The 12,992-nt window shown below is 41.5% G+C and overlaps 1 protein-coding gene across 1 annotated transcript in view; it reads left to right on the top strand.

Annotated features, from left to right (window-relative positions):
- The window catches only part of SPTLC1 (serine palmitoyltransferase long chain base subunit 1), a 63,652-nt gene extending 51,403 nt beyond the window's left edge, over positions 1-12,249 (top strand). Inside the window, exons 11-15 of the mRNA XM_082620268.1 lie at positions 187-283; positions 1,389-1,443; positions 5,801-5,918; positions 9,197-9,270; positions 10,869-12,249. Coding sequence (XP_082476394.1) covers positions 187-283; positions 1,389-1,443; positions 5,801-5,918; positions 9,197-9,270; positions 10,869-10,962 — 438 coding nt within the window. The 3' untranslated portion in view covers positions 10,963-12,249. The remainder of the gene's footprint in view (positions 1-186; positions 284-1,388; positions 1,444-5,800; positions 5,919-9,196; positions 9,271-10,868) is intronic.
- Positions 12,250-12,992: the final 743 nt, after the last annotated feature.

Below are 12,992 nucleotides of genomic sequence, written 5' to 3' on the forward strand. Positions count from 1 at the left end.
CCCTTTCTAAAAAAGTTTTGGTTTTGTTACATAACTTCTGTACATGCCTGGGTCTTACCACCTCACCATTTGTACGTGCTGTTTGATAGAGAGTGCAGAGATTTGGTACCTTTAGTTTTTTTAGCCAAAGAAAAACAAAGACAAAAAAAAGTGTTTATGTTTTATAACTTGTGTGTTTCTTCTCAGCGACTTTCCGGCCAGGGATACTGCTTTTCAGCTTCATTACCTCCCCTCTTAGCTGCTGCTGCAATTGAGGCCCTCAACATCATGGAAGAAAATCCAGGTATAACCTTTAAACACAGGAAATCAAAGATATTTCAAGTCATGTTAGCCATGCTGCTGGTTTGCCTTTTTGGAGAAAATAGCTGGAGGAAATGATTTCCCAGACAAAGCTCTGGCTCTGAATTACATTATCTGGCAATTTATGGGAAAAATGATGGTGAAAAAGTTGTCTCTGCCTCAGGGTTTCAGGTTAGAGCTTCTCTCGTGTTTCTGGAGATGAAGCCAGAGCCAAAGCAAAGCTCGCTCCCTTGGTGGGCAGAGATGCCAGAAAAAGGAGGGACTAGCTCTGGGTCAGTCATCATTTAGTTTATCAGGTTTTTTTGAGAAATTAGCTGAAGTATGCTAATTTTTGGTACTTATAATTTTATAACTGTTACCTAGTTTTCCTCATCAGCCTTTGATTCATGAGTTGGTGCTGAGGCCATACAGGTTTACCAACTATTAAAGCTTGCTTAATGGGCAGTTGACTCAATTTAAAATGTGGTTTTGGGCTGTGATAGCGCCTCCTCACCAAATGCTAAAAGGAAAATGGAAAAGCAGGCCTGGTGTTTGTAATTTTTAATTTTATAAATTTCTAAAGATTCAGCATTGGTTTTAATTCAGAGAATCAGTAAAAGTGAGTGTTTCTGTGTGCACATTCATATACTTGCTTGTCAGAGACCCTGCCACTCCTGTCTCCTCAGATATTTCAGTTTGTGGATTTTCCTTAAAAGAAAGTGAAAATATCAAGAAGAGATCATAAACATTACTGCAGTGTCTATTTTTTTCCCAAATTGTTTAGGGTCCAGAAATATTTAATATATTTGTACCCTTTTGCTCTTGGCCAGATAATTTATAGTATCTTAATAATAACAAGAGCCATTGTTTTGTTGTAGAAAACCTCATCCCAGATTTTGCTGAAAGTTGGGTGAGTAGGTGCCAGCTAGTATATGCCACAGATGGTAGTTGGGGACCTTCAGAGGAGTTACTGGCTGTCTATTTGTGTGTAATTAGTGGGCAGAAGGATTTGCTGCATTTTAAATTGATGAACTGGATCTTTAAAAACATTTTTAGATTAGTATATGCAATCTTCCAAATGTACTATCAAATGTATTTGTTTCCTTCAGGTATTTTTGCAGTGTTGAAGGAAAAGTGCAAACGAATTCATAAAGCTTTACAAGGGTGAGTTTTCTATATTTTCAACCAACTCAAAAGTTTATCTGCACAACATTTAAACAACTTGTGAAAAATTTTGAATGTCACCTCTTTGGTTTTCAGTGCATTTAATAGGCTTGAGTCAGTTTGTCTAAATTGCAGCTAAGAAACCAAAAACACAGTTCATTCAAATTTGTCTCTGTGTGTGAAACCAGAGCATCCATTTTGTCATTGTTTTAAAAAATCATAACTTTGTTTTTCTAAAAATGATACAAGCTCATTGGTAAAATATTACAGCAGTACAGAAGGTAACAAAGATGAAAAAAAATAACACAACATGCTGCCACCAGAAATAACCAGCATAAACACTGGAGAATTTCCACATATCTGTAAGAGTAAAAGGATGACAGTGGGTTCATACTGTCCATGCTGCTTTTTAGAAAATTACTGATTTATTTTAAGTTACCTCAAGAAAAAGAAACAAGTGAAATCGAAGTGAACCTTATGAGTGTTCTGTTTACTTTTGTTTTAACTACACAAGAGTAGTTCTTTAAGATTCCTCTAGAATTGAGAAAAGAATTGAGGCTAGTGACATCTTCAGGCAGATTTCTTATCTTACAGAAAATGATCTCCCCTTGCCTGTGGTTCCTTTTTGCCTTTCCAAGTTGAAACCTGCCTTCTCAGTCATGGTGGTCCTGTCCCTATTGCCAGATATGGAAACTAGAAACTTTTCTAAAAAGGACAGTTAATAAGTAAGCGGGTCACAGATGTTCCAGATAAAGCAGGGGGAGAAATAATTGAAGTCTGGGTCTGACTTTCTGATCCTAACAAAAGTCCTTGCATGGTTTATGGTAGAGAGATATTATTGTTTCCAGTTACATTGGCTTATGAAATACTAATAAACCAGTTCAGCCTAGCACATTGGAGTCACTGTCAATTCATGAACACCTACCTCAGATGCCCTTTATTCTATGAGTGTTAATTTGTTTATTTTTCAAGTCCAATCCTCTACTTTTCCCAGCCCTTTCACACTTTTTCTTCTCTCCAAAATCCCTAACCCTCTGTCTCACTCCACCCACTTTGAGCTGACAGCCTTGCCTCATGCTGTCACTTGGGAACTCCCTCATTTTCCCTCACAAACCTGCACACCTGCGGGTATCCGAACCAGTCTTCCCTCGTGTTATAGCCAAAGAAACGTTCCTCCATCCATCACAGCTCTTCTTTCTTAAGGACCGAGTGCCTTTGGTTGTTTCCTCTCCTTTCTCTTCAGTCTCTCCCCTTTCCTGAGTCATTTGATGAGCATTCAAGTACACTCTGCCCTATCTTGTCTTAAATTCTTCTCTCCTGTCACCCCATACTCCCCTCTAGCAACTAGCCCATTGCTCTGCTTCTCTTTGTAGCCAGTCCTTTTCCAGGGTTGTTTGTGCCCTCTCCACATCCTCACCTCTCATGTACACTTGAAACTACTGAAACCCACCTCTACTCCTGCACTTCACCCAGAATGTTCCTGTGACTACCGAGGAATGACGGTATTTTCTGATGTTAAAACATCCTTGCATTCCTGAGAAAGTCCCTCCTTGATGACAGTATATTTTTCTGCACTGTTAGTTAGAATTTTGAATTTTTATATCCATATTTATAATTTAAATGGGCCTATCTTTTGTTACAACAACCTTACATAACCTAGGAATCAATGTGTGGTAGCCTCAATAAAGTATTGAGCAGTTTTTCCACTTCCCTGCGTTATGGAGCCATTGTATAAGACCAGGCTTGATTATTTGTTTCTTCAAAGTTGAGCAGGACTCCTCTGTAAGACTCTCTAGACTTGGGGCCTTTGGGCTGGGCATAGTCTGTGATTATCTCTCTTGTGTCTGTATTATTTCCCCTTTTTATTTTCTGTTTCTGTCGTTTTCATTCTTATGATAATCTTTCCAGGATTTTGCCCAGCACGTTTTTTTAAGTTTGATTTTGTTTTTTACTCATATTTTGTTTTCTCTGATTGATCTTCTTTCCTTATTTCTCTACTTTCTTGTTTCATTGAATTGTGTTTTTTTACTCTTTCTTAGCTTTTTACATTTAGGTTATTGGTGTTATTTTCTAATAAATCTCTTAAGGATAAACAATTCAAAGGCAGTAAGTATTTTCAGTGTTCAGTTCTAAGTAATTTCTTTTAGTCTCCTCTAATCAGTGATTTGCTTCTCTCATCTCTGAGGTTGCATTTGGGAGAGGAAGTCAGTGGCCTATGCTACTTTGGGTCCTTGCTGGAATCTTGAAGAGCCCCTAAATTCTAACAGATAATTATTCATGTCCAGTGCTTTCCCCACACTAAGCACATGATGGAGACCACGTCTGAATTGTTGATTGTTCTATCCCTAGGACCTAGACCAGTGTTTAGTATTTCCATTTGGTAAAATGGGTAAAATAATATGGTAAATAATGTGCTCTCCAGAAATGTTTTTTTTAAGTATAACAGGCTCTGAAACACAGCTTCTAACTTTCTGAACTCAAGTTATAATTCTCTATCCATTTGGTTTTAGTTAAACTTTAATGCGACATTCAGCATCCAGGCAGCCAGAAAGAGGGCATTTTGTTTCATTCCTTCTCTCACCAACTTGCTCCACCTAACATGTGAGATGAGCCCATTTGATCAAATAATAAGCTCGATTGGGCTTATAGTTGCCTTGTTTGTATCAAGGAAAATCCAGGCCATTTAATTCATATGAAATGCAATTTGAAAAGTGATTTTTTAAGTTCTCCCTGAGAGACCTAAAACAATTAATACTTCTTTGTGTACAAGTTTAACACATTCAAAATTCACCTAGGAAATGGGTTTTGAAAGCATATTTCTTGGTTTCTACAGTAGTAAAACAACTGATCTATAAGGTTTCCCCATATTCCAGAAGCCCTAGAGTCTAAGATTCCATGATTCAAATCTGCAGCCTGATTTATTGAGAGATCCTAGTGTGATGCATTACATTTAAAGAAAGTAGATACAGGGCTTCCCTGGTGGCGCAGTGCTTGAGAGTCCGCCTGCCGATGCAGGGGACACGGGTTCGTGCCCCGGTCCAGGAGGATCCCACATGCTGCGGAGCGCTGGGCCCGTGAGCCATGGCGCTGAGCCTGCACATCCAGAGCCTGTGCTCCGCAACGGGAGAGGCCACAACAGTGAGGGGCCCGCGTACTGCAAAAAAAAAAAAAAAAAAAATAGACACAAATTAATGATGTTCAAGGGTGGTTTGAAAGGCAGGTGAGCTTAGCTTCCTCACTTCGTGTGATACTTGGGGCACAGGTAGTCATTCAGTAAAAGCTTGTTGAGTCCTAAACATATTTGAAGAATCGAATATGCTAGCAAGTGCTTTTTGTGCTCATTTCATTCTAAAGGAAAAGCAAATCTTTCCAGGTAGAGCAGACTGAATGAAAGCCATTTAAAATGTTTAGCCCAATTTCACATAGACATGTATCACTATTTTTGTCTTAGGAGATAGGTCAGAAATCAAACCATACCTGGCTAAATTATATGGCCTACAGTTCTCATAACACTGCAATAATCATTTGAAAATGCAGACTTTCACCCCTAAAGAAATCTCCCTTCCTTCCTGAGAAGCAGCAGATTTCTGTGCTGTTAATCCTAAGAGAGAAGAAAATAATTGTAATTCAAGAAAAATTTAAAATTAAACATGTACACAAGAAGACAGCTTTACAACCTAAATATATTGTTGGTGATCAAAGTATAAAATTTTATTGTCAGAAATCATCCCTGTAGTTTATAAAAGACAAGATACAAACTGAAGATTTAGAAAATAAGGAAGCAGCATTACCAGTTATAACATGTTATCCGTGGAGGAAACAGAGGTAATAGGAAATGATGGTGCAGACACTTCCCTAAAGCGGGTGGTGAGGGAGGCCCCCAGAGGAGTGGCCCTGGCCCTGGGACCGGGCGTGTCTGGCGCTAGCCGTGCAGGAACAGGAGAGAGCAGGTGAGGAGAGGAAGCGACAGGGCAGAGGCCCAGGGCTGAGTGGGCCTGCAAGGGGCCCCTTGAGGAGGAGGTGGCCCCAGCCAAGGTGGGTGAGGCACGTAGACCGCATCTGGTGGGAGGCTGGGGATGACGCACGTGTTCTCTGTGAAATGTGAGCCGGAGGGTCCCGCGGGACTGGGAATCCTCTCCCCAGCCATGCTGCAGGGTGTCCTAGACTAGGAGGCACTGCCCAGGGCGTGTGTTTTTACCTCCCTTTGCCAGATCTGGAATCCCACCACGTGATGTTTCCCATGGAAGTCCCAAGTTTCTGTCACATTCATTAATGCAGACTTTGTAAAATTATTTATATGTGAGAAATCTGAGCTCGGAAGAGGATTTATGCTTGTGTGTGTGTTTCCCTTCCTCAGCATTTCTGGATTAAAAGTGGTGGGTGAGTCCATTTCTCCCGCATTTCACCTCCAGCTGGAAGAGAGCACTGGGTGTCGAGAAAGAGATGTTAAACTACTTCAGGAAATAGTAACTCAAGTGAGTATCCAGTTATTCAGGTGAATCTCTTGGTACCCTTCTACCCTGAACCCAGGCAATTTTTAAGGTCATTTTTAAGAATGCTCTCTTTGCCCTAAGAGACTGGGTACAGCAGAAGTTGTGGTTCCCCCTCGGGTGACATGGAATTGTTCTGATGCCCAGCCTTCCCGACACCTGTCCCTGTGCAGTGGAGTCTGTAGCACGTCTCTCCTGACAGGCTGCAGGTTATTCCATTGGGTCAGTTTTCAGCTCACATTGAAGTTGTGTTCTTTGCCACATTGTATTAAAAATACACTTTGCTTCCACTCTGAATAATTAGTCTTCCAGAAAACCCAGTTGCTTACTAGTTACAAAGCCAGGCTTTTGCCCATGTAGGTGGGGATGGCATTGTGTATGGTGATGGCGCACAACACCGGACAGCTGACTCTCTGGGGCTGAACACCCAGCATAGCTCAGAAACAGGTCGAAATAATCTTGTAACCAAAAAGAAAGGAAGAGCCACTTCTTTACCATGCCTAACTTTGGAGCTTGATTTAAATGTCTGACTTCTGAAAGTCTTACTACTAAGTGTACCTTAGTTATTAACTAAGAAACGCATCACTAGGGAAGATCCCTTGGCCTTTACTGTTCAGTAGAGTTGCATTCACCCAAGTCCTCTCTCCTCACTTTCCTCCTTCTAAAGGACGGTCAAGTGGCCCTGCAGCACTGAGCACCGAGGGTGGTGCTGCCTTGTACTTGAATCTGAAATACATGGAGTATGTCTCTGAGAATGAAGACAGGCTTCGCTCTGCTTCCTTGTCCTGCTTGTCCTGACAGTTCCTTTCAGAGGCTCCTTCCCTGAGTCCGTGCTGCCAGGCGTCAGGGTAGTAGTGATGGTCAAGTCTGCCATGTGCCCCTGCCCGGCTGTGGCATGGCAGGCAGGCAGTCACGTGGCTGCTCAGTATGGAGACTGTGGTGCTAAGCCAGCCTCTGTCTTCACCGCTGGCTTCAGCTGAGCTGTACCCTGCGATGTGTGAACCACAGTACCTGCAGTCATTGATTCATGGAGAGCTTCTTGCAACTTGTGGATCATTGATCCGTGGAGAGCTTCTTGCAACCTGTGGCCTTCCAGAGTCATTTGTCCTAAAAAAACAAAATAAAACCAAACCCAGAATATGAGATTCCTAATTAAGGAGACGTGTCAGATTATGAATGAACAGGCTGCAGTGGCTCTCGCCTTGCTGGGTGAGGAAATGTCATGGCTGTCTCCTCAGGTGCAGCTCTGCAAACATGAAAAAAAACTCTTTAAAGGGGAAAAGCGTCCCACAGACCTTTTTTACTGCCTCGGTGTTTTTATTGTCATATTACTTAAATGTATAAGCTATAAAAGGAAGTACAACGTCCTTTTACTTAGAGCTCCTATACAAATGTAATACCAGAACAAATTTATAAATTAAATATAAGCAGAACAGACAAGCCTAGTAAGAGTCAAATTATGACATTACCTTCATGTGACAGCTGAGTTTGTTTTCTAACTGAGTTGCCAGGTGGTGTGACTGACGCTGACCACCGCCAGAGCAGCCTTGTGAAGCTGCATGTCCTGTGTTGGGGTCTGTGGTGGCGCCGTTATTATCCCAGAGCCTCCCCTCGAACCCCCCTCGGGGTGCTTCTCTACACACTTGGTGTCACGGGACGTGGGCCTTCTCTAGGTGCCAGGGTGTCAGTTCCAGTCAGATCCACCTCAGTTCTTTTCTCACTAGGTAGCAACAGCTAAGGTCTTACTGCTACTCTGTTCCAGAGGGAGACTCAGAAAGGGCATGTGAATCAAGTGACTCGATACTTCTCTTACATAGGTTATCCTCATAACAGAAAGAAAAAGTGAGTCTGGACAATTCACAGATCCTGAAAATTACATCTGTGGGCTCCCACTGGATATTGGCTGTCTTCAGAAAATCACCTTGAGAGTTGAATGAGGAGAGAACAGGCTCTGGGGAAGGGAACAGAATACTATCTGGAAACTGCATTTGTAGGAAGGAAGAGGAAAACCCTTAGAGTTTCTTTGCATCATTGCAGCTTCCATCTTAATAAGTCTTTTGTCCTGTTCCTCTTTGCTTTTTCTTTTCAATATTTGAAAGAGAAAAAGGATCATGACACTGTAGTTCTTGTTTTAAGCTTTGCAGAGCTGGGCAGTTCTGCCAAATTTTTGTTGACTTCCTGATAAAACAGTTTTTACAAACTGAGCTATGGTTTATACTGTTTCTTAACTAGACAGGACTAGAAACAGAGCCAGTCCAGATGTTTGCAGAAGGAGTTAAGTTTTCCAAGTACACTTCCAGAATGTAGAATCAGCAAAAGACATTGCCTGCTGTTGTTTTCCATCTTTTCCTAGCAGAGGAAAACCTTGCCTCACAGCTTACAGAATGGCGCCTCTTCAGGCAAATACCTGCACCGCCACACGCTGGCAGTGATGGTTCTTTCCTTTACAGCACCCCTTGCTCTAGCTGGTTGTTTGTTTGTTTAAAAATAGAATTCACGTTCCATAAAATTCACTCTTTAAAGTATACAGTTGAGTGGTTTTCAGTATCCTCACCAGGTTGTGCAGCCGTCACTATCTGATTTCAAAACATTTCATCACCGCAAGGAGAAACCCTTATAAACCATTACCCTTGTCTGACTTTATGCTTTATTTTGATAGCGATTATTTAATTTTTTAAAAAATGTTGGCAGGTAGCTGATGTATTGGAGAGCTGTGCAGAATGTGACACCAGACTCTTCTGTGCTTGGTAGCACTGTGTCCAAGTGTAGCACATGGGAATCAGAGGTGTTGTTGATATTTGACATGTGAGCACTTCCTCTCTGAAATGATTCTGCTGGCGTTATAAAGTCCAGCTCTTGGTTAGCCTCCGGGGCTTTGTTGGTCCTGTTTCCCCTTGTCCTAACTCTGCTTTGCCTAAAGTGGTAACCACTAGTTACCTATGGCTGTTTAAATTAAGTCAGATTCAAAGTTCAGTGTTACATTTGCACTAGCCATATCTCAAAAGTGCCCGAGAGCCACATGGGCCCCTGACTGCCGTCCTGGACAGCACAGGGTGAACACCTCCATCATTGCAGGAAGTTCTGTAGAACAGTGCTCTCAAGAGGATAAGATGATTCTGTGGTATTTTGTTTTGTCTTCTAGCAGTTATAATTGGGAAAATGAATGAAAACTACTATTGAGAGTAGCATTTCAGTGCACCTTCCTGTTTCAATGACCAGTGTCTGCAGCCCAGGTTGCAAATGTATTCCTTTTCCTCACACAGTGCATGGACAGAGGCATCGCGTTAACTCAGGCGCGCTACCTGGAGAAAGAAGAGAAGTATCTCCCTCCTCCGAGGTTGGTAGACTTAAAATCATGACTTGAGTCATTGTTTTCTACTTTCAACTCTGTATGAAATGTATTATGTTTTGAAATTTTTTGAAAGACCGTCACAGGATAAGGAAGAATGTGTATTGTTAAAAGATAGAACATCACCTGTTTCTGTTCTTAACCTAGATGTTTTCCCATTTTAATTGAAAATCCCCTCAGGACTCTGTAATTAACTTAATGACACATCTGAGATCCCAAGAACGAACTGGGAGAGCCCAGGTTCGCATTGGTGACGACCTCCCACTGTGCTGGGTCAGCTGTTTCCGCCACCAGGATAGTCCTTACGGGGGTGGAGGTGGGCACAGTCTGGGGGGCGCTGCTCATCCCACCTCTGGCCCAAGCGCTGTGCGGTACTTCATCTGACAAACACGTATTAAGCACCCAAGGAAAAGCAAAGTGACAGTGGGGAAAACCTCTACAGAGGTTCAAGCAGCCCTCAATGGGAAGGCGCCTCGACTCATGATTTAAAATTGGCGTTCATTCAACACCTGATTCTGTCCCCTAAGCACTAAAACAGTGTAGTCCAAGAAGGTAGACACCCAGAGCTTGAGGGTTTCAGGGTCCTGACACAGGTCAGGGAGGTCACAGAGGAGGAGGGCATGGTTAGTTCTGGCCTGGGAGGGGCTGAGGCTTCCTAGAGCAGGAGACACTTAAGCCGAGCCTGCAAAATCAAGCTGGGGTGGGCATCGGGCCTTCCAGCAGGATCTGCAGTGGCGTGGAGACATACAGGTGCATCTGGGGAGCCCAGAGCACAGGTTTGAGAGACACCATGGAGAGGGAGCCTGGAAGAGTCTGGGAGAGACCCGCGAGAGCACACAAAGCGCTGTGCAGGCGTGGAGCACTGGGCTGGGTTCTGGAAGACTGTTCTGGCAGCAGCTCGAAAGCACCCTAAAGATCCTGCTCTCTCCGTTCTAATTACACCATCCAAAGTTGTGATCCTGTGTTTCGTGAGGACAGGGGCCACCGTCGTTTTGTGCCCTCAGGACTCTGGGCCCATCCCCACTCAGTGTGTATGTGTCCAGTGGCTGATGCAGATGTCTGCAGAGGGGAGTGAGAGGGAGAGGGGTAGAAGTGCCCTGTCAGGCTGATACTTCTTGTCTTCAGTTTCCTGAAAACTTGAAAATTTCTGCCTCACATCAAAGTATTGCAGAACTTCTGTATGACGTATTGAATTACACTTACGAACAACCCCACACTCATTAATATGAGAAACGTTGACTTCCTGCTTTGGGCCTGATACTTCTTGCAGCAGTAGATTTAAAGGACAGAGTTTTCTGCCGGCCCTGGGCAGAGCCCTACTGCAAGGTTACCTTGACTAGATCGCTACTAGTCCAGGCAGGGAACAGCAAACTCCTGTAAATAGCAGATAGTAAAATGCTTTCAGCTTGTAGGACACAAGGTCCCTGCCACAATTACGCAGCCCTGCTGGGACAGTGAAAAAGTGGCTATGGACAGTAGGCCATGTTCCAGTAGAAGAGCTTTATTCACAAAAACAGGTGTCAGGCTGATGCTTGGTATAGACTCTCATTTGACTATCTTTTGTGTCCCTTATTATTATTTCTCAGCATTAGGGTTGTGGTCACAGTGGAACAAACAGAAGAGGAACTGGAGAAAGCTGCGACCACAATCAGCAAGGTGGCCCAGACTGTGCTGCTTTAGTCTGGGGCCTGGTGGCCTCTCACCACGCAACACGCAGACAGACCTGAGTCACTGCAGAGTGAGCCAGAGGGGGCCTGCGGGAACCAGACAGGGTGTCACTAGATGGTGTGGATATCAACTCAGTGTATGACCATGAGAAGGATGCTGGGTACTTAAATCCAAAGGCCCAGGAACTGATTTTCTTAAGAGAAAAACTAATGACGGCATATAACTGATATTTAAATTGTGCTCTTTAGTACTATTTAAACGTTTTATTAATACTAGATTTTATATTCTTTTTTTTGTTGTCATTGTTTAAAAATGGAGCTTCAGTATATCTTCTTTCCCTTCTAATGATAAAGATTGTGAGCACTCCTTAATATCTCATAGAGAATTGTGCAGCATTAAAGCTTAGAGGCACTTCAGCATATATGATACAAAATGTATTGAAGATCTAATTCAACCACATCTTTTTCAGTCTTCGTCATGTGAAGCTCAATGGTAGCTAATATATAAAGAATACTTTATGTGTGATTATTATAAAGTTTTCATTATAATATATTTGAATCCTAGAATTTTTATATACACTAAATACTGATGTTGCACCATTTCTAACAGTGAATCTTAGCATCCCTAACCAGAGAATAGTCATTATACTTCCTAAGCGAGCAATAATTTAAATCAAATACTATTTTATTTTAGTATAATTGACCTTTACATTTGTTATGTGTTGACCTCTAATCTGTTTTCAGAAGAGGATTATTGTGATGATCCCAAAATAGAAATCATGTCCTTCATATTTTAGAATATCTAGAATGTATTCTTTTTTGTATAGGGACGTATAACTACAAGCTTTTTTTCTAAGCTAAAGAAAATGAGACCTTTATTTCTTTTCAGCTTATGAATTCCAAATATCTAAAAAAGATGTGAAAGCACTAAAAATAAAATTTTTAAGCTGTGCTTCAGCTATCTGTTTTTTCTTTAGCAAACCAAGTTGGGTGGTATAAATGTTTGCGATATGTGCCATAAGGTAGTACATAAATATTACACTATTACTCCATCTCTATTAAAGGGAAAGGAATAAAATTATATTTAAAATGTCATTTTATAATATATGTTCATATTGACAAATGGTCTTCAACATCTTTTTAAATAACATATTTTTTTAATGTTTAGTTTCTATTTTGCTTGAGGCATTTTGTACATATGTGCCTTGTGGTTGCTGCTGCTTTAAAAGATACAGTACTCTTTGGGGGATGAATCTGTTTTGTTTTGTTTTTTAATGAAATAAACCTCCATTCCTGATAATCAGTCTTTTGCATATGTAAACTATTCAACAGAATAGTTTCTTGATTTTAAATTCTGCAGACCTAGGGTAGTATTCTGTGTGTATGTGTGTTTTTGTCGTGGGGGTTTTTGGAAAATATTAATTTCTTAGTGCCTTTCTTCAATGTACAGTATCTGAAATTTCCTTGGTTCCTTCTGATTTAACCCTTGGCCACTTATGACTACAAAAATACCAGGCCTATTATTTTTATAAACAGATTAGGATTGTAACTTTTTAGCTACTTTTATAATACTCTGTAAGTCAAAATTGCAATAATCTAGTTGTTTATTGCTACGTTTAAAAAATGATTGGACGTTCCTGGAAAAGATGGTGGACATTATTTAACTTTATTAACATTATTTAATGCTCACACATTATTTAACTTCCATCCTTGAAACACATCAACACGAACCAAAAATAGAGTCTTTATATTAAAGCTATAGAGTGACCACAATCTGGTAATACACATCACAGAAAATATGTACTGGAAGCAATAAATTTGTATGAAACAAGCAAAATGTTGAGAAACAACAGTCATCTCAAACCTCAAGCAGGTTACAAATTGCTGTTTTAGAAACAGTGAGAGAGAGGATTCTGAAGTGCTCTATCAAGGGACCTCTGTTTAGAAAGGCAGTGGCTGGGTGAGCAGCATGGAAACCTTTTGAGCCGGCTTCCACTCAACAGTTGCCCCCAGGGGAGAAAGAAGCCACCCACAACGGCTCCC

The sequence above is a fragment of the Mesoplodon mirus genome (genome assembly GCF_964341445.2).
Source record: "Mesoplodon mirus genome assembly, chromosome: 1".
NCBI classification, from domain to species: Eukaryota; Metazoa; Chordata; class Mammalia; order Artiodactyla; family Ziphiidae; genus Mesoplodon; species Mesoplodon mirus.